At 39.4% G+C, this 22189-nt stretch overlaps 1 protein-coding gene across 6 annotated transcripts in view; it reads right to left on the bottom strand.

Annotated features, from left to right (window-relative positions):
* The window catches only part of LOC126255156 (peripheral plasma membrane protein CASK), a 546277-nt gene that overhangs the window by 8521 nt on the left and 515567 nt on the right, over positions 1–22189 (bottom strand). For all 6 annotated transcript variants that reach the window (XM_049955370.1, XM_049955372.1, XM_049955371.1 and 3 more), the window contains 2 exons: positions 19022–19129; positions 15828–16003 (listed from right to left, as the gene is read on the bottom strand). In XM_049955370.1, the coding sequence (XP_049811327.1) occupies positions 15828–16003; positions 19022–19129 (284 nt within the window). The remainder of the gene's footprint in view (positions 1–15827; positions 16004–19021; positions 19130–22189) is intronic.

Here is a 22189-nt window from a genome sequence, read left to right on the forward strand (position 1 = left end):
CACGAAATTACTTTCTCTGGCGATCTTCCAAGTTCTGAAGTGAACAATATTGGCTGCTAGCTTTCTATGTTTGTTTTTATTCCCTTCTTATTCAATGGTAGAATTTCAGTGATTTTCAGCTCAGGGAATTCTCAAAGGCAGAGGGAGCTGTTTGTTAGGTGTGTCTCAGGCTTCACTAATTCTCTTCTGCATTCCTTTAGCAGCTTATGTGGAATGTCATCCCAGATCCAAGACATTTTTGCTTCAAGTTTTGATATGATTGCCAGCAGATCCCTCCCAGTAAGCCATGAATGAAAAAAAGATTGGCTAGTGTTTATAACATTAAAATTGGGTGCCCAGCCATGTACTTTATTTGTGTCAATAATACTGAACTTTTGTTTGAATTTCTCACATACCTCTTTTTGGACATTTATTATTTCATGACTTTCTGTTAAAGTTATGCTGTTGTGTTTATGCATTGTTTGACAGGTGTATTTGTGACCTTTTCTGAGTAGTTTCTATTTTGTTAAAAAATATTGTAATTTAACATCTCTGAAATTGTTAATGATGAATAAAATCTGCTGCAGTTGTAACTTCAGATTTACTTTATTTGCATACACATGTACATTATCTGTGTTTCTGGATTCAAATTCCATTTTCAAGTGCTACTGTAACAATTATAGAAGACTAGGTAGGACATTAAACAAAATAAAGAAGGCTGTAACCAGGGCTGGCCCCAGCATGCCAAATTTCATGTAGGTTGGGTGTACAGACCAACACACTGCCTGTCTCAGCTTAGTTCGTTCCTTCCCAGAAGTAGTCAGTACAGCTCGAGATTTCATTTAGTATTATGATGTATCCTTTTTTGGTTGGCACAACTCTCTTCTGTATGGCAGAATCGTGGTGTCAGTGCACCTTACCCTTCACTATTTGTTTTCACAAATCCAGTGGCTGTTTGCACAAAAAGAGGCAGTCTAGCAATCTGTCGTCACTAACCTTAAACAAAGAATGGGAATGGCAGAAGAGAGGATGGGAAATCTCAATATAAATATGTACATATACTGAAATTGGGGGGGGGGGGGGTTTAGAGAGAGATCACGAACACCAAGGAGTTGTGCGACATGAACAAAAGTTGGTAGGTGTGCTTCTACATCTGAAAGATGTAGCACCGCTATGATGATACAGATCAGGTTTGCTTTAAATACACGCTGTAAAGGTCATGAACATTAGTTACCTTTGAGACTGGATGCAGTGAGCTGATGTTTGTTAAGAGTGCCTATAAGACAACAAAGGTGAAGGTGCCATTATAACCCCATTGAGTTTGAAGATGGTAGTGTGATAAGGCTACGAGAAGCTGGATGTCTCTTGTGTGATAATACACAAACATCTGGCAGGAATGTAGCCCCTGTAAATGTTTGCTGGCAGCAGTGGTCACGAAAATGTATGATCGCAAGGGTATTGGTCTCTGGACAACCACAAGGCAGTACTGAGAGGGAAGATCATCGTGTTCAGAGTAAGGCTATGGCACATCATGCTGCAACTGCAGCAGCAATTTGAGCTGCAGTTGGTACCACGGTGACATAACAAACTCTTACAAATCCATTACTTCAAGGACAGCTCCAAGCCAGATGCCCTGTGCTGTGCATTCCACCGACACAAAACCATCACCATTTGTGACTTCAGTGGTGTCAAGCAGGAGCTCATTTGGAAGGCAGGGTGGAGGTCTGTTGTGTTTTCTGATGAAAGCTGGTTCTGCCTCAGTGCCAGTGATGGTCATGTGTTGGTTGGGAGGAGGCCAACTTGTCTGCATGCTACACACACCAGATTTATACAAGGAGTTATGGTTCATGGTGTGATTTCGTACAACAGCAGGAGCATTCTCGAAGTTATGTCACACATCCTGACTGAAAATTTGTATGTCAATCTGGTGATTAAACCTGCTGTGCTGCCATTCACGAACAGCATTCCAGGATGTGCTTTTCAACAGGATACCGCTGGTCCATATAATGATGTTGAAACCTCGAGTGTCAACATGTTGCCTTGGCCTGCTTGATCACCTGATCTGTCTCCAATCGAGCACATATGGGACATCATCAGACAATGACTCCAGCAACATCCGCAAACAGCATTAACCATCCCTGTACTGACCGACCAAGTGCAACAAGCATGGAACTCCATCCCACAAACTGACATCCAGCCCCTGTACAACACAATGCATGCACATTTGCACGCTTGCATTCAACATTCCAGAGGTTACACTGGTTATTAGTGTGCCAGCATTTCACATTTGCAGTGGCTTATCTTGCACTACATTAACCTGTGATCTTGCAATGTTAATCACTTTATATGTTATCTAGTCAAATGTATTCCTGAATTTCATTACTCTACATTAATTAATTTTCCCCCCCCCCCCCCATGAACCATGGACCTTGCCGTTGGTGGGGAGGCTTGCGTGCCTCATCGATACAGATAGCCGTACCGTAGGTACAACCACAACGGAGGGGTATCTGTTGAGAGGCCAGACAAACGTGTGGTTCCTGAAGAGGGGCAGCAGCCTTTTCAGTAGTTGCAAGGGCAACAGTCTGGATGATTGACTGATCTGGCCTTGTAACAATAACCAAAACGGCCTTGCTGTGCTGGTACTGCGAACGGCTGAAAGCAAGGGGAAACTACGGCCGTAATTTTTCCCGAGGGCATGCAGCTTTACTGTATGATTAAATGATGATGGCGTCCTCTTGGGTAAAATATTCCGGAGGTAAAATAGTCCCCCATTCGGATCTCCGGGCGGGGACTACTCAAGAGGATGTCGTTATCAGGAGAAAGAAAACTGGCGTTCTACGGATCGGAGCGTGGAATGTCAGGTCCCTTAATCGGGCAGGTAGGTTAGAAAATTTGAAAAGGGAAATGGATAGGTTAAAGTTAGATATAGTGGGAATTAGTGAAGTTCGGTGGCAGGAGGAACAAGACTTCTGGTCAGGTGACTACAGGGTTATAAACACAAAGTCAAATAGGGGTAATGCAGGAGTAGGTTTAATAATGAATAGGAAAATAGGAACGCGGGTAAGCTACTACAAACAGCTTAGTGAACGCATTATTGTGGCCAAGATAGATACGAAGCCCACACCTACTACAGTAGTACAAGTTTATATGCCAACTAGCTCTGCAGATGACGAAGAAATTGAAGAAATGTATGATGAAATAAAAGAAATTATTCAGATTGTGAAGGGAGACGAAAATTTAATAGTTATGGGTGACTGGAATTCGAGTGTAGGAAAAGGGAGAGAAGGAAACGTAGTAGGTGAATATGGATTGGGGGGAAGAAATGAAAGAGGAAGCCGCCTGGTAGAATTTTGCACAGAGCACAATTTAATCATAGCTAACACTTGGTTTAAGAATCATGATAGAAGGTTGTATACATGGAAGAACCCTGGAGATACTAAAAGGTATCAGATTGATTATATGATGGTAAGACAGAGATTTAGGAACCAGGTTTTAAATTGCAAGACATTTCCAGGGGCAGATGTGGACTCTGACCACAATCTATTGGTTATGACCTGTAGATTAAAACTGAAGAAACTGCAAAAAGGTGGGAATTTAAGGAGATGGGACCTGGATAAACTGAAAGAACCAGAGGTTGTACAGAGTTTCAGGGAGAGCATAAGGGAACAATTGACAGGAATGGGGGAAAGAAATACAGTAGAAGAAGAATGGGTAGCTTTGAGGGATGAAGTAGTGAAGGCAGCAGAGGATCAAGTAGGTAAAAAGACGAGGGCTAGTAGAAATCCTTGGGTAACAGAAGAAATATTGAATTTAATTGATGAAAGGAGAAAATATAAAAATGCAGTAAATGAAGCAGGCAAAAAGGAATACAAACGTCTCAAAAATGAGATCGACAGGAAGTGCAAAATGGCTAAGCAGGGATGGCTAGAGGACAAATGTAAGGATGTAGAGGCTTATCTTACTAGGGGTAAGATAGATACTGCCTACAGGAAAATTAAAGAGACCTTTGGAGATAAGAGAACCACTTGTATGAACATCAAGAGCTCAGATGGAAACCCAGTTCTAAGCAAAGAAGAGAAAACAGAAAGGTGGAAGGAGTATATAGAGGGTCTATACAAGGGCGATGTACTTGAGGACAATATTATGGAAATGGAAGAGGATGTAGATGAAGATGAAATGGGAGATTCGATACTGCGTGAAGAGTTTGACAGAGCACTGAAAGACCTGAGTCGAAACAAGGCCCCCGGAGTAGACAACATTCCATCGGAACTACTGACGGCCTTGGGAGAGCCAGTCCTGACAAAACTCTACCATCTGGTGAGCAAGATGTATGAAACAGGCGAAATACCCTCAGACTTCAAGAAGAATATAATAATTCCAATCCCAAAGAAAGCAGGTGTTGACAGATGTGAGAATTACCGAACAATCAGTTTAATAAGCCACAGCTGCAAAATACTAACACGAATTCTTTACAGACGAATGGAAAAACTAGTAGAAGCCGACCTCGGGGAAGATCAGTTTGGATTCCGTAGAAATACTGGGACACGTGAGGCAATACTGACCTTACGCCTTATCTTAGAAGAAAGATTAAGGAAAGGCAAACCTACGTTTCTAGCATTTGTAGACTTAGAGAAAGCTTTTGACAATGTTGACTGGAATACTCTCTTTCAAATTCTAAAGGTGGCGGGGGTAAAATACAGGGAGCGAAAGGCTATTTACAATTTGTACAGAAACCAGATGGCAGTTATAAGAGTCGAGGGACATGAAAGGGTAGCAGTGGTTGGGAAGGGAGTAAGACAGGGTTGTAGCCTCTCCTCGATGTTATTCAATCTGTATATTGAGCAAGCAGTAAAGGAAACAAAAGAAAAATTCGGAGTAGGTATTAAAATCCATGGAGAAGAAATAAAAACTTTGAGGTTCGCCGATGACATTGTAATTCTGTCAGAGACAGCAAAGGACTTGGAAGAGCAGTTGAATGGAATGGATGGTGTCTTGAAGGGAGGATATAAGATGAACATCAACAAAAGCAAAACGAGGATAATGGAATGTAGTCGAATTAAGTCGGGTGATGTTGAGGGTATTAGATTAGGAAATGAGACACTTAAAGTAGTAAAGGAGTTTTGCTATTTGGGGAGCAAAATAACTGATGATGGTCGAAGTAGAGAGGATATAAAATGTAGACTGGCAATGGCAAGGAAAGCGTTTCTGAAGAAGAGAAATTTGTTAACATCGAGTATAGATTTAAGTGTCAGGAAGTCTTTTCTGAAAGTATTTGTATGGAGTGTAGCCATGTATGGAAGTGAAACATGGACGATAAATAGTTTGGACAAGAAGAGAATAGAAGCTTTCGAAATGTGGTGCTACAGAAGAATGCTGAAGATTAGATGGGTAGATCACATAACTAATGAGGAGGTACTGAACAGGATTGGGGAGAAGAGGAGTTTGTGGCACAACTTGACCAGAAGAAGCGATCGGTTGGTAGGACATGTTCTGAGGCATCAAGGGATCACCAATTTAGTATTGGAGGGCAGCGTGGAGGGTAAAAATCGTAGGGGGAGACCAAGAGATGCATACACTAAGCAGATTCAGAAGGATGTAGGTTGCAGTAGGTACTGGGAGATGAAGAAGCTTGCACAGGATAGAGTAGCATGGAGAGCTGCATCAAACCAGTCTCAGGACTGAAGACCACAACAACAACAACAATTAATTTTTGGTGAAGCATTTTTTTCCGTCTTTGTATATGTGCCTTGATGGCAAAACGTATCTTCTGTGTGCATGTGCACTCACTTATCTGAACCCTTGCTGCGGGACTCAGTTGAACAGCTGCAAGCAAATGGATGGAGAGCACTACATCTGTATGTGCAGCTTGCGGGAATTTTGGCTGGATGGGAGGTATGCTAGGATGGCCGAGGCAGTTAAGACAATTATTCTAGAGAAGAGGAGCATCCTGATTTGAGTCCCAGGAGAATTGTCATGAAACAAAAACAAAAAAATTAAAAAAAATTAAAAAATAAATGAAAATTTTACCAACAGATGGCGCTGTAAGCATCAGAATATGCACACCAACACATGCCCACCAGATAATGTGTTCCTCAATTTGTGTCCGAGATGCCCACCATGACTGCCTCCATGAAGTCAGTTATGTGTTCTGTTGATCAATCTCACAGTAACCATTATGATTTTTTGGGAAATGTGTGAAGTTATAAGAAATGCACACATGAATCAAGGCCCCCTTAAAAAATAAAAAAATAAACACATGAAATTTTTATTACCAACCCCATCCCCTTAAATGGCACAAAATGCATATATTACACCTATAGATTTACTTATTCCTATTCAAGAATTCATCTATGGTATAGAAGGAGTTGTCAAGGAGATGTGATTTCAATTTATTTTTGAAACTATTACTGCTGTCTGTCAGACAATTTATTTCATCTGATAATTTATCAAAACGTTTTACAGCAGCATATTTTACCCGTTTCTGTGCTGAAGATAGTTTACGTAGAGGATAGTGTAAGTCTGTCTTTCTTCTGTTATTATAGTCATGAATGTCACTTGTTTTTAAACTGGTCCATGTTGTTGAGAACAAATTTCATTACTGAGTAAATGTGTTCTGAGGCTATTGTAAGAATTCCTAACCTTTTAAACAGATGCCTAGAAGATGTGTGACAACGAGCCCCACACATTATTCTAATCATTTTCTTTTGAGCAGTCAATACTTTTTGCCTAAGTGTTGAGTTACCATATGACATCAGAGATTGATAGTATGCAGAGTCTTAGCTTACTAATTTCTAGCTTACTAATTTCTGTATCATCAAAATTGGAAATTATTCTGATTGCAAAAGTTGCTGAACCTAGTCACTTTAGAAGATCAAAAATTAGTATGCTCTACCCTGGCTACTGACTTCTGTTGATGTGTTGTATTTATTGAAGGAAATATACTCCTTGCAGCAGAGCAAGCCCATTCACCGGAAACCAATTAATAACTTTTCCAAAGACATTATTTGTGTGCTGGCGTAAGCTGTCACCCACACACCGGACAGCAAAGAGGTTGGAAGAAGATCAATAGTAGATGCAAGCAACGTGCCTATCAGGATCAAGACCAACTAGAGACTCGCAAGCAACACATTTCCAACGACTGCTAGCATTTAGATTGCTGCCACGGACCAAAGGGCCCAGCCAGTCAGTCATCCAGTAAGTCAACAAGTTGAATCATCAGTCGGAGCCCAGTGGGGGTCACAGTCGCAGTTAGCTCAGCCTCTAGCTCAGATTAGTGTATGTAGCAAGATTTTCACTTCACTAGCAGTGAGGCTAACATGGACTATTACAGAAGAGCTTGCACCACAACAACTGGCTGTCTAGTTACGCAACATCTGGTTCTTCTGAATAACAAACCCTGTTAATAAATGCATGCAGTTTGTTTTATGGAAGAGGATACTGGTCATGAAAAAACATCCTCTCCTTGTTCACCATTAGGTACAAGCCTATAGTGACAACAAAATGACACAAAAATTTGTATCATTTTCTATTGGAGTTTCTTTTACTGGATTAATAATGATGCTTGTATCATCAGCAAACATTGTTAGTTTAGCTTCTTGTTTCAGATAAGAAGGGAGGACATTCACATGTATCAAGAACAGAAGGGGACCCATGATTGAACTCTGTGGAACACCTAATGTAATTTCACCCCAGTTAGATGTGCAAACTTCCTTAAATCACTTACACTATATAAGGAAACTTTTTGCTTCCTGTTCTTCAGATATGACTTATTCCTGTTCTGTAGATACAACTTAAACCACCCATATGCTGTTCCATTTATACTATAGAATTGTAATTACTGTAACATAATGGCATGGTTCACACAATCAAATGCTATGGATAAATCACAGACAATTCCTTTTGGTGACATTTTACTATTTAATGATTCTATTATGTTGACAGTGAAATTGTACATTGCTGTCTCAGTGGAACAGCATTTTTGAAATCTAAACTGTGATTTATTAAGTTCCTATTACTGTTGAGATGACTAACCACTCCTGCGTACATTACTTTCTCAACAATTTCTGAAAATGCTGTAACATCTGTGCTGTCCTCTTTTTTGTAGAGAGGCTTGACAATGGCATATTTTAACCTGCCTGGAGAAATACCTTGAGTTAGTGATGCATTATAAATGTGACTCAGAACATCAGCTGCAACCAATACACATTGTTAGAGATGTGATTTACTTCAACAGAACATTTATTTTTCAAAGATTTAATGATTTTCCTTACTTCACAAGAGGTTGTTAAGTGAAAATTAATCTAAGATTTCTCAAAACTGACTCTTCCATGGGCTGCTTAGCTTTTTCTTTTGAACTATTCTCACTGCGAAGAATCATGCATCTTTCACATGAACTGTGACTGTGCATTAGTAGCCCTGCAGAAGTTCTGGACACTCAAGGGTATGAAAAAAGGCACTGGTCCGATGTCTACTAAGTGTCAGGAGAAAATAATTACAAAATTTGAAAAGACAGGTTCCTCGGAAGTGCAGTGTGGCAGAGCAAGAAAAGCAGTTGATCTGACATTTGTCGAAAAGGTACAATAGTGTCGAAAAGGTACAATAGTACGGATGTGTGCAAGATGGTACTCTTTCGCACATTGAGGAAAGCCAGTGAACAGGCGGCTGCAGAGACATTTCAGAAATGCTAGAATTATCAGCCATCATTTCCCTAGAGCCTGACCATCCAGATCACCTAATCTTGATCCATGTGACTTCTGCTTCTGGAGTTATCTAACAGATGATGTGTTCAGTACTCCAGTTACAAACGTAGCTGAATTGAAGGCACACACTGCGCAACACATTCTGAATGTGACCCCTGAGACACTTCGACCTGTTGTGGATTTCAACTTGCAGCAGAAAATGGTGGGCAGCGTATTCAATATGCCTTGCGCCAGTTTCACAACAATTAGAAAAACAAATGTCTTTTTCTTTTTTGCCGTTTTTGGCCCCAGGACAAATAGAAACCAATGTCATTTTGATTTTTATGCAGTTTTTGTAATTAGGATGATTAAAAACCAATTTTTCCCATCTGATGTGATTCGATTTTGCTATGGTAGATGGGCTTATGTAACTAACAGTGCTACAACTGTTGACTGCCAAACTTGTATAGTCATGCACATTGAACAGTATGGATGGTGTAGTATGCCAACAGCTGTCATATTGCAACCATCTGTCATTTGCAGTTGACTTTAATTATGGATATCCTGTTACTTTGGAATGTGTATGTCATGTTTTTGGTTTTACACATATCCGTCCAACTGCGATAGGTCACATCTTCGTTCTCACGGTTTTCAATTTTCGATATTGTAGTTTCCTTTATATTTAATATATTTTGCATCATTGTTTTACTTTTGGTATGCAGCCTACATTAATGTTTAATTATTATTTCCTGTCAAATGCATTTCTTTTATTGCACTTCATATGTTTTACAGTGATTCTATGGATTTTCTTAGTAATACTGTTTTAGAACATCTGCATCAGGTTACTTTGTGAGGTAGTCTGGGGGTGAGGCATGGATGTTATTAGTAACTGTATTTCCTCAATAGGGAGGTGCCTACTTGTTTTCTGCTCAAGTGTCTATTATCCAGATCTGCTGGGTGTACTAAAGATGCAGCTGCCAGAGCCACTATATGGTAGGCTCCTTTTCGCAGAATGGCAACATGCATTTTGATTGTTTGTAACATCATTTTTCCCTTGATGTTGGCTTTATTAAGTCCGTGTCACATCCCTCACCGTTTGTAGTAGGTCACAAGGTTGTATTATTTTTGTCTATGAGTGCTTATTTATGGATTTAGTCCTGCTTTTTTCGGTGAGGCCCCATTTCCCTTGAGTCTCACTGGCAGACTCCGCATTTTTCATGCCTCAACCCACACAGGCTCTCTCATACTATTGCATATTTTTTTTATTTTTTGCATGTGATTTGTACAGGTTTGTCATACGCAATATAGGTATGTCCTGTGGTTGGTTCACAGCCCAGTCTTAATGGCCCCTCTATATTCATTTATTTTGTTTAGTGTGCTACCAAGTCCTTACAAACTGTTACAATAGCATCTGAAGATAAGATTAGCATCCTGAAACCTGGGTTGTTGACATGTCTTTATGCAAATAAAGTAACTTCAAAATTAAAACTGCGGCAGATTTTGTTCATCAAGAACAATGCAATTAACAGCTGTGCATGACCCACTAAGAGAATATTATATTGCTTAAGTGCATACATCAATCTTTCATGTTCTCTCTCAGTTCAGTGATTTCAGGAGCAAAATTTTCAGCTCTATGATTTATAGCTGTGTTTCTTTGTGTCTTTTACTAAAAGGTACATATATGTAAGTGTCACTGAATAACTCTCACAAATTATCCCAGTTATATCATTCCTTGATGGTCATAACAAAGTAAGGGAAATCAAAGCTCACATAGAAAGATTTAAGTGTTCATTTTTCCCATGCACTGTTTAAGAGTGGAGTGACGTAGTAGTAGTCTGAAGGTTGTTCGATGAACCCTCTGCCAGCCACTTCATATATGAATTGCAGAACAGTAATGTACATGTAATATCTTCTTAAGTTGATTAAAATTAAATTTTCTCTTATATAAAAATGTATCACTTCTACTTACATCTACATTCTCTGCATCAAGAGTGACTATGTTTACTTTATCCCTTGTTACGTTTGTGAGAACATGATCAATGCATGTTGGTGTACCTGAGTTTATGTGGTTACAGTTAGAACACTGGAGTAAGTTGACATGATGGAAATAATTAATGCTATTATTGAATGAGTCTACACTGAGGTTTCCAACAAACACCATGTACATTTTATACACTGATGTATTATTCAGCAAGTCATCTAAACAATTCAAAAATTGTTCTATGCCTTGTGACCCATACAGAGCTGCTATAATCAAACCTTTAAATACCGTACAGGTAGCAACAAAAAATAATGAGTCATGTAACTTGTGCAGTTAAATTACCAAAGCAAGCTTCAGTTCACACATGCACGTCTGAATGATACAAAACATAGATTATAATCTTGCATTGATTAAACCCACATAAAGAGATCATTCTAATGCTCTGAAGGAACCCTAGATAGTACTAAGATTATATCTTTTGAAGCAGATCTAATTCTTCAATGATGAAGTGGGAAAACAACAGAGAATTTCGTTATTAAAAAAAAGCACCATCACATAGCGCCCAGTAAGCCCAAAATTCTCTACAAGGTGTGACAATGAAGTAATCAGACTGATTTTCTTTGCAAGATGTGGCAACCCTGAAGGCTTGCGTATGCACAATATCTTTGACCTTGGTCTATAAGCTGCTTCTAGTCCAAGCGGCACATCGATGCAACTGCTCAGTCATGAGTTGTGCTGTAATAAGTAAACACGTGTTTGTGTCTCTTGTCACAGAAATGGAACCGCATAATACTGTGCAATGGTAAGCCATTTCTTTTCACATTAAATTGGGTGAAAACGCGACGACAACTTACGGTAAGCTTCAGAAGGCTTTTGGAGAGGAGGTTATGTCAAGGGCTCAAGTTTTTTGTTGGCATAAAATGTTTAGGGAAGGCAGAACGAATGTTGAAGATGAAGACCACAGTGGACAACCATCAACCTCATGGACAGATGTCAACTTGGCCAGGGTGCGTGAACTCGTATGATCTGATCGAAGATTATCCATGAAAATGATTGCAGAAGAACTGAACATCAATCAAGAAATGATTTGTCTAATAATAACTGAAGATCTTGGTATGAGAAAGACTTGTGCAAAAATGGTCCCCAAAAATCTCACACCACAACAGTGAGAAACATGGAAAAATGTGGCAGCCAATCTGTTAGAGGAAATGGAAATCAATCCAGAATTGTTGAGCCATGTTATCACTGATGATTAAAGTTGTTAACACAGTAGACTCGGCACTACTGGTTGACTCAAGGTGTTACGTCTTTCTTAGGCAACAGTCAGCAACCACTCCTTTCTGTCTAGACAGTCAGGCAGTCTCCAGTTCTCACCTTTTGTACATCAGCAGATCAGCAATTTACATATTTAGCTTATTCTCTGCTTTCTTCCTGGCTTAATTCTTAAATTACTTGTGTGTGTTTCTACAGAGCTGTAATCTCACATTTTTGTAATTGAAAAATGTAGATTCATGCAGCCGTAGCACAGTTGTCATATATTTTGATTGGTCAACTACACAGCACAGCAGGAGTCAGCCCCCATTGGTGCCATGTCAGCAGGGTAGCAATTTGCATATCTAGGTTTCTCTTTGTACTTTTGTAGTTTACTTCTTCCGTTAGATTTGCTAATATGGATAGTATGTATACATGTTGTGTACGGACGCAAATGGAGCTGGCCGCAGGTCACAAATAGCTGAATCTGCTTTTGGCTATCGTCAGCCATATGTAAGCTGCTGCCTCTGGGTGTAGTGGTGGCACATCGCATGGGACACAGTGGATCTGCCCTCACCACAGGGTGAGTGGCTGGTAATAGCGCATTCGCATTGCTTGAGGTGGATAGTCAATGTGTAGACTGTCTGACCTTGCCCATTCACCTTGTGAGTGGATAGGTGGCCCCTTCTTCAGCAGGGTCCGAGCAAGTACATGGGAGCAAGGATTTGCTAGTTATTGGGAGCTCAAATGTTAGATGTGTTGTGGAGCTCCTTGGGGAAATAGTGTTCAGGGCCAAAAAGAAATCCAATGTGCACTCAATATGTCTGTTAGGGGTCCTCATCCAAGCAGTGGAGGAGGCCCTGCATGTGGCTGTCAAGCATGCAGGGACCAGTTATCTGCAAGTTGTGGCTTACATCAGCACCAATAACACAACACCTGTTGCTTGGTTTCTGAGGCCATCCTCAGTTCATACGAGTGCACATGATGTGCAAGCAGAGCTTGCAGTTTGTAGCATTGTTCCCAGAGTTGATTGGGATCGTTTAGTTTGAGCTGAGTGGAGAGTCCCAAACAAAGGCTTTGTCAACTCTGTGAGAGTCTTGGTTGCACTTTCTGAACCTAGATTATCAAGCAGAGATGTGTAGAACTCCCCTTGATAGGTCAGAGTCCCCTTGACAGAGCAGAGTACTGTGAGTTTTTTTAAGCTAGGTGGTAGTTTGAGGTACTCTAATTAACAACACTCACCAGCCAATGCAAGATAGCAAAGTCTTGTAGTGACATGGTTACTATAATGATTTACCAATTTTATTGGGTACTTCAGGGTAAATACACTTTAATTGCTCAATTTACTGCCCTCTAGGAAATTTCTTACATGTAAATTCTTCTCAGAATTGAGAGCTGGCTGAAACCCAAAGTAGAAACCTCTAAAATATTTAGTGAGTCACGGAATGTATATCAGAAATACAGATCAGATATCATAGGAGGGCGACTGTTCATTACAGGACACATACAGCTGGTCTCGGTGAAACCAAGCTAATTGTTGGATGTTTTTACTGGCCATCCAATTCCAATGTGACAGTTTTAGACCCATTCAAAATAAGTCTACACTCTATAGCATGGAAATACCCAGATCATGAAATATTAATTGGACGTGACTAGAACCTATGAGATGTGTATGGATTCATTGCAGGGGGGTACGGACAGACCGACCTGTGAAATTTGGTTGAACATGTTTTCCAAAAACTGTTTTGAACACATAGTTACACAAGCCAAGCACAACAAGAATATTTTACATGTCATAACTACAAATAGGCATTATCTTATTGATGGTGTCAGTATAGAGACAGGGATTACTGATCATGATGTCATCACAGCAATGATGATTACTGAAGTTAATAAATCAATCAAGAAGCTCAGGACATTATGTTTTGCTAGAAAGCGCAAGTACGCACTTGTTAGCATTCCACTTATACAGTGAATGGACATGATTTATTTCCCGTATGACGTACACAGAGGAATACTTGGCAAAGCATAAACAGATTGTAAATCACATTCTAAAGAAGTAAGTATGAGTGAGTGGATAAAGGACTGACAAAATTCAGAAAAATCTGAGGTAACAAAGACTGTTGCACTCTTAGTTCAAAAGAGATTGCGCAAAGGCCATAGGCAAAAATTTGAGGTTCATGCGCCTGTAAAAAGAGTGATGCACAACGCATACAACAACTATAACTGACATACTTTCACAAAAGATCTTGTCAAGAATGCAAGAAAATTCTGATCCCACCGAAACTTGCTAAGTGGATAGAAGGCTTCTATCCAATTACTTGTTGACAAGTCTGCTGTGGCAATAGAAGGTACCAAAAGGAAAGATCAAGTTTCAATTTTGCATTAAGAAATTGTTCACACTGGAAGATCATGTAAACATATGGCCATCTGACCATCACACAGACTCCCTTATGGCATAGATGGCCTTGGCATAGAGAAGCAACAAAAAGAGTTGAAAACAAGCAAGTTGCCAAGTCCAGATGGACTCCCAATTCGATTTTAAAAGGAGTACAGTTCCTTAACTTAGCTTGCATTTATCGTGGCTCTGTTGCCTTGCACAAAGTCCCAATTCACCGAAAAAAAGTGAAAGTGACTCCAGTATATAAGGTTAAGAGAATAGATTCACAAAATTACATAACATATCATTAATGTCATTTTGCTGGATAATTCCTGAACATATTTTCAGTTCGAATATAATAAATTCTCTTGAGAAGGAAAAGTTTCTGAGAAGGAAAAGTTTCTGTCCGCAAATCAGCATGGTTTTAGGAAGCATCACTCATGTAATACTCAGCTTGCCCTTTCCTCACATGATACCCTAGGAACCAAGCACAAAGAGCAACCGGCAGATTCCATATTCCTATTCTGAAAATCATTTGACACAGTGCCCCTTTGCAAACTGTTAACAAAGGTACAAGCATAAGGAACAGGTTTTTAAGTAATAGAACGCAGTACACTGTTCTCGACAGTGACTCTTCATTCACATCAATGGTATTGTCAGGAGTGCTCCTGGGAAGTGTGATAGGACCACTATTATCCTCTATATACATAAATGATCTGAAAAATGTAGGCTAATGCAGACAAGTAGGAAAAACAATCTGGTAATGTTCGAATACAGTATTAGTAAGTGCTGCTTAACACAATCAAGTTGATTAAATATTTTGGTATCATGTTGCAAAGTGACATGAAATGGAATGAGCTAAATCAACATAATTGCCATCTAAGTTTAAATGAATGAACCATATTTGTGTATCCAAGTCAAAGAACAATGCCACCAGTAATGATAGACAAGACATCATCATCAGCCTCATTCTGAAATCTTTTGCCAGCAAGGAAAGCTTTCTGTGGCAAAAGATGTAAAAATGGGTGAGTTGGACCCATACAAGGAAAAAGGAAATATTTTCCAATCAATGATTGTAAGAATGCAATGCACTGCAGCCAACATACAGTGAAGAGCACTGTTATAGCCTAAAATATCCCAAGACAACTGACCATGTCACTTTTTTTGGACTGTGTACGTACATGAGGATTTCCTCAGTTATACTGTGGTTAAGAATTTATTGTGGTCAGCTAATAGATCGGAAGACATGGAAAACAACTGTAAATGTACAAGTTGTTCAAGAAATTTGTATCACAGTACTTTCGTGATTTAATCGCAATTCCACGGTAATTCCTTCACAGTTACTGTAGATTTACTGACAATTTCCTTGCATGAAACCTAAATATGGCAAATACTCTTAAGAAATCGTCTTTAATCTTTCCTTTATTAGATGTATAATTATGACATTGCCAAGTGGGATGATCAACACTAATATTCCTCTTGTTAATTACAACAGATAAAAATACTGTAATGCTGTGAACTTGCTGATCACAAGCACAAGCACATATCAAATACTTACGTCAGCAAGGTTCTGAAGCACAGGGGCAGCAATGAAAACTACATATGGTGCAAATTCGGCTGTTCTTAATACTTTAAGAGCTTGTGGTTCCACATCTAAAATGGCCATTCTTCCTTCTTGGTGAATTTTCCTGATTGTCTCCAGTTTTGTACCATACATTGCATCTTCATGTGTCCCTAATGAAAAAAAAATCATGCATATTTTGGTTGATAAACATCAATTTGCACATAAATAACTGCTGAAGATAAATTACATTTATAGTGAATTACATAATAAGTTTTGCTTTTTTCTTTCTATATTCTCTGACAAAAATCTTTGATAACTGTAAATAATTACAGGTTCATTTAAATTCAGTTAAATATCATTAGCCTTGTCTATATAAAAATTCACTATAAAATGCCATTAACTGTAAACATTTTTTGAGTTCCAGAAAGTTAAAATAACAACAAGTACATATCATCAAGTAAATGCATATGTCAAATTTATAACATTGCCCTCACCATCACAAGTACAAATTCTTTAAAAGTCTACCTGCTGAGTTAGTAACGTTCTGTGGAGAGGTATGTGTAGTTCAGATAAGCTGGAAGGAAGGATTTAGTGGCATGGGTTATGAAGCAGCCATTGAATTCAAGCATGTTGTGCCACTGGGTGGTCAATGTTGTTTTTGGCCTCAATTTGGTGGTGGTTGGTTTGGTTGTCATGCCGACATAAAAATTTGTGCAGTGACTGCAGCAGAGTTGACATATGCCATGGTTGTTTTCACAGGTGGTCCTGCCTCTTATGGTGCAGAAGAAGACTTTGTCAGGATTGTAGTAGGAAACGCTGAGTGGGTGGATCAGGTAGGTCTTGCACTTGGATCTTCCACAGGAATATAATTGCTGTAGCAAGGGGCGGAGAGTGGGAGTGGCATAAGGATGGATTAGGATGTTGTGTAGGTTGGGTGGGCGATGTAATGCTGCTATAGGAGGGGGTGGTAAGGGTCTTGAGTAGGTGTCCCTCTTTTCTGGGCAAGGTAATAAATAATCAAAGCCCTTGTGATGGTTACAGTGATATTGGATGATGACAGGGGTGCTCTTTTGTATTTGATTCTTGGGAGTGGTGGGAGAACTACATCTCTGAATGCCTTAATGAGACCTTCAGCGCGTAATGGGCAAGACAATTCTTGTCACCGCGGATATGCTGCCCATGAGTGGCCTGGCTGTATGGGAGTGATTTTTTGGTAGAAGGGGTAACAGCTATCAGAATACAGGTACTGTTGGTGGTTAGTAAATTTCATACGGAGAGGTAGAGGTCAATGTCCATGAAGGTGGCATCTTGGGTTAAGCAAGACCAGGTGAAGTGTGTTGGGGGAGAGGGGCACAGGTTATTTCAGAATTGATTTCCTCTCTACAGCAGTTGAAAGTTCTTGGCAAATTAAATCTGTGTGCCAGACTGAGACTCAAACATAAAACACTGTCCTTGTCTACCAACTGAGCTCCAGAGCCCAGGCCATGACTACTTAACTGCCCTCACTGCCTTATTTCCACCAGTACCTATCTCTTATCTTCCAACAATACAGAAGTTCTTTGGCATACCTTTCAGGACTAGCACTCTTGTAAGAAAGGATACTGGGGTAACAAAAATCTCACAATTCTTTCTAAAAGAGCTAGCTAACTATTGGCATAAAGTAGCTATTAGGATCCAATTTAAGTTGGAAAACTTGATGTATTAATACATAATATAATTGTTCTTTTCCATACACTGAAATATGATAATGTTTCTTCAGACGAGCAGAGGGGCAGGGGGGGGGGGGGGGGGAGAAATCATTTCTCACTCATTTGTCTCAAACTTAGTGTAACATTTCATCATGACTCTAAGTTCCATTCAGCTGCAGATTCTACAACCAGTGAATAATATGATTCTTCAGTGTCCCACAAAATGCTCAATTCTTTTGGTTTCTTATAACATCCTCAAAGCTGTTGCATAGAATATTCGTTATTTTCACTTTACCTTCAGGTACCCTTCATCATCTCATTTTGTTCATTTCTTGTGTCTGTTTTGCTTGTCTTAACACACACACCCAAAGTAATGCTCATTTTATTTGTTGATTTTATTCAGCCACTTTGCTATGGTCAACAGGCACATAAACAAGATTAAAAACATATGTATTTAGCACTGTTAAGTCAAGAACACGAAAGTTATTAAGAAAAAAATAAAATAAAACAGTAGTATATGAGTGATGATCTTTGAAAAACAAAGAAAGTGTTAAATAGAAAATAATAATACAATATTTTGGAGGATAGGCAAGTAACATGTGGAATGATTCGGCTTCAGTTTCAACAGAAGCAGGCAATAAGTTCCCAACAACTGGACAGGGAAGAAAGGCAAAGTATAGTTTAACATTAAAAATAAGTGCTGCTAATACTTTTGTAATCAGTAGGGCCTTTTTTGGTCTTCTCTGTAGTGAAGCTATGGCACCATGTGTCATATTCTCATGATCCTACCACACTTCATAAATAGTAATGATGAAATACACAGCATAAAGTCAGCACAGACACCATCAATGCTTCTGAAGTAATTTCTGACATTATAAAAAATTTTTTGCACAATAGAGATGTTGATTCACTACTTTCCATGAAGTAAGAGATAAAAGAATATTGCAAAAATTGTAAAATTAGGGATGGTGGTGGTGGTGGTGGTGGTGGTGGTGGTGGTGGTGGTGGGGGGGGGGGGGGGGGGGACCAATGAAAAGTCATAAGCCAAACAGTTGCTAACAGTCAGAAGGGGATACATTCCACAAAAAAGTTAATAAGGGTACAATTATTGGTTGTGATTTCTAAGTAGTCCCCATGAATAACTTCAAGTACATTCAGCTGAACAGCAGAAGTAATAATACTTCCTATACTATTGGACCACTGTGGCAAAGCTATGCAGTCCGGCAACAAGTAGGCAACCACATGTAACTCTAGTGCTGCATGTTCGAACAAGTGCTGGTAATACTGAAATGGTCCCCATATGACTAGTGACACACATGATTGGGGCAGTCGAGCTGCACTGCCAACAGATCAGCTGAGCCAATGTAGCTGCCGTGTGTGTGTGTGTGTGTGTGTGTGTGTGTGTGTGTGTGTGGGCGCGCGCGCGCGCGCGCGCGCACGCACAGCAGAGGTCAATTTTGCAAACAAACAATGTGAACATATACATTATCTGATACTCACCGTATTCTAAATATTCATTTGCTGCTATGTCTGCCATCATTTCATCATGTGACACAAAGTAATAATTTCTACCATTTTCTTCATCATTTCTTGGTGGCCTCGTTGTATCTGAAATTCAAAATCAGTAATAGCATTACTGCATTTTTCTCTTACATAGGTTATTATTTTCTGCACTCAGTAATAAGTAACCTACACATTTAAAAACAGATATGCAAAAAATCAGTTATGATTTTGAAGCACAAAAAATTTCATGTAGATTCAGTATTCTGTTCTTATTATGTTACGTTCATCAAGGGTCACTCAGTGCGTCCATAGAAAATAAAACTTTCTGCTTTATAAAAGGCTATCTTTATATCACCTCAAAGTAACCTCCCTGGTTTTATCATCTATCCATCTTTATATGCTCTGCCAAGCAGCTTCTAGGAAGATGGTTCAGAATGTTTCGATGTCTGAAAGTAATGTTCACAGATAGTTCTTTTATGCTGACAACATAAATAAATCACCTGAGACAAGAACAGGACCCAATGTAGATACAAGGTTATCAAGATCCAAAACTCTTAAAAATGTGTGTTTTGTCTAATACAGGCTAGAATCTCATTATGTGAGACATGATTCCATATAGGTCTCACTTTGAGCACTTATTGCGAATTATTTCAAAAAGGCGGAAATTTAAGCGAGATGGGATGTGGACAAACTGAAAGAACCAGAGACTGTAGACAGTTTCACAGGGAGCATTAGGGAACGATTGACAAGAACAGGGGGAAAGAATACCGTAGAAGAAGAATGGGTAGCCTTGAGTGATGAAATAGTGAAGGCAGCAGAGGACCAAGTAGGAAAAAAGACGAGGGCTAGTAGAAAGCCTTGTGTAACACAAGAGATACACTGAATTTAACTGATGTAAAGAAGGAATATCAAAATGCAGTAAATGAGGGAGGCCGAAGGGAAAAGAAATATCTAAAAAATGAGATACAAGAAGTGCAAAATGTCTAAGCAGAAATGGCTAGAGGACAAATGTAACAACGTAGAAGCATATATCAGTAGTGGTAAGATAGATGCTGCTTACAGGAAAAGCAGTAAAGGAAAGCAAAGAAAAATTTGGAGTAGTAATTAAAGTCCAAGGAGAAGAACTAAAAATTTTTGAGGTTTACCGATGTAATTCTCTCAGAGACAGCAAAGGACCTGGAAGAGCAGTTGAACGGAATGGACAGTGTCTTGGAAGGAGCATATAAGATGAACATCAACAAAAGCAAAACGAGGACAATGGAATGTAGTCGAATAAAATATGGTGATGCTGAGGGAATTAGATTAGGAAATGAGACACTTAAAGTAGTAGATGAGTTTTGCTATTTGGGCAGCAAAATAACTGTGTTGGTCAAAGTAGGCAGGATATAAAATGAAGACTGGTAATGGCAAGAAAAGAATTTCTGAACAAGAGAGAATTGTTAACTTTGAGTATAGAACTAAGTGTCAGGAGGTCTTTTCTGAAAGTATTTGTGGGGAGTGTAGCCATGTATGGAAGTGAAACATGGACAATAAACGGTTTAGACAATAAGAGAATGGAAGCTTTTGAGATGTGGTGCTACAGACGAACGCTGAAGATTAGATGGGTAGATCACATAACTACTGAGGAGGTACCGAATAGAATTGAGGAGAAGATAAACTTGTGGTACAACCCGCCTACAAGAAGGGATTCGTTGGTAGGACACATTCTGAAGCATCAAGGGATCATCAATTTAGTACTGGAGGGAAGTGTGGGTGGTAATAATTGTAGAGGGAGACCAGGAGATGAATACAGTGAGCAGATTCAGAAGAATGTAGGTTGCAGCAGTTACGTGGAAATGAAGAGGCTTGTGCAGGATAGGGTAGCATGGAGAGCTGCATCAAACCAGTCTTGGGACTGAATGACCCTTTGTGATCCAAGGTTCTACTTTTTAATATGGAAAGCTTAAGAAAGTTTGCAGGTGCATCCCCATGTGTGGAAGTAGACTTCTATTTAATTAACCCTTTTCTGGTTATTTAAGCAAGTGTTGAGGTTTAGTGAGCATGCATGCGTTCGGAAGGCAGAAGCATTGTTACAGGTCCTGGAGCCACTAGCTAGTGAGAGATAGTATTTAATGGAGAATGCCAACTTGGTGAGGTCTAATTGAAGCAAATAAATTCCCCATTTGTTTCCAGTGAACTCTGACCAGTTGACTTTGAACTGTATTCCTGTTTTCTCTGTGGAGATTATTAGCAGAGGTTGCTAGGAGCATGAGGTGGTCTATGAGCTGCGTATGCATTATCCAGTCCAGCAGTCAGATCATGGAATCTTTCTGAAAGTAAATGAATTGCTACAGGGCATTTATTAATGATATACTAGTAATGACAATGGTAATTCTATTTTGCAGGCTGAGATGTGGCAGTGATATGTAATCATGGGCTACACACGTTGTTGATGTACTTGTTTCTGTAAACGTAAGAACTGAGCAACAGGAGCAGAGGTTAGAACAGGTGTATGGGTGCGTTCAACTATTTAAAAGTGTTTGGCGAAAACCACATGTTGATCAGAGTTTTAGATCATGACCCATTTCAGTTTTGATTAAACACAAAAATCATAATTTGTAATACTACATAAAGGCAAAAGGTGACAATGTTGTACTGGTGGGATGGCAGCACACCAAAGGATCATCATGGCATGCTTTTGAGCAGATTTACAGAAAATCGCTGGAGAGCTGAAAGCACAGTCTCAAGGTTAAAACACAAATTCCAAGGGCAGACATTCCTTGGCAACCAGCATATGGGTGAGTCCTAGGAATGAATAACCAAGGAGAGAAAAATATTCCATCAGAAACACACATATTATCGAATAAGAATGCAGCAAGAATTATTTCAGAGTGTGTTCTGAAAAAGTTTCCACTTGGGAAACAAACGAAGGGCACTAGCATTTTGATAGGTAAATCATTATTTAAGTCACTTGTGTTATGTCACAGCAGACTCGAAAGTTGTAAGTCAGAGTGACAGACCATTGTGTAGAACAGGCCTACCTACCTCAGACTGGTTATATCAAAAGCTTGGTATCTCTTAATTTCATATTAATAATACAGAGTACATACAGTTGTGTAGTCAGTGATTTTAATATTTTTGCTGGTGACAAAAAGAGCCATGGTTAACTGAGTAACAATTATGACG

This window comes from Schistocerca nitens, chromosome 1 (assembly GCF_023898315.1).
Source record: "Schistocerca nitens isolate TAMUIC-IGC-003100 chromosome 1, iqSchNite1.1, whole genome shotgun sequence".
In the NCBI taxonomy this organism is placed as follows: domain Eukaryota; kingdom Metazoa; phylum Arthropoda; class Insecta; order Orthoptera; family Acrididae; genus Schistocerca; species Schistocerca nitens.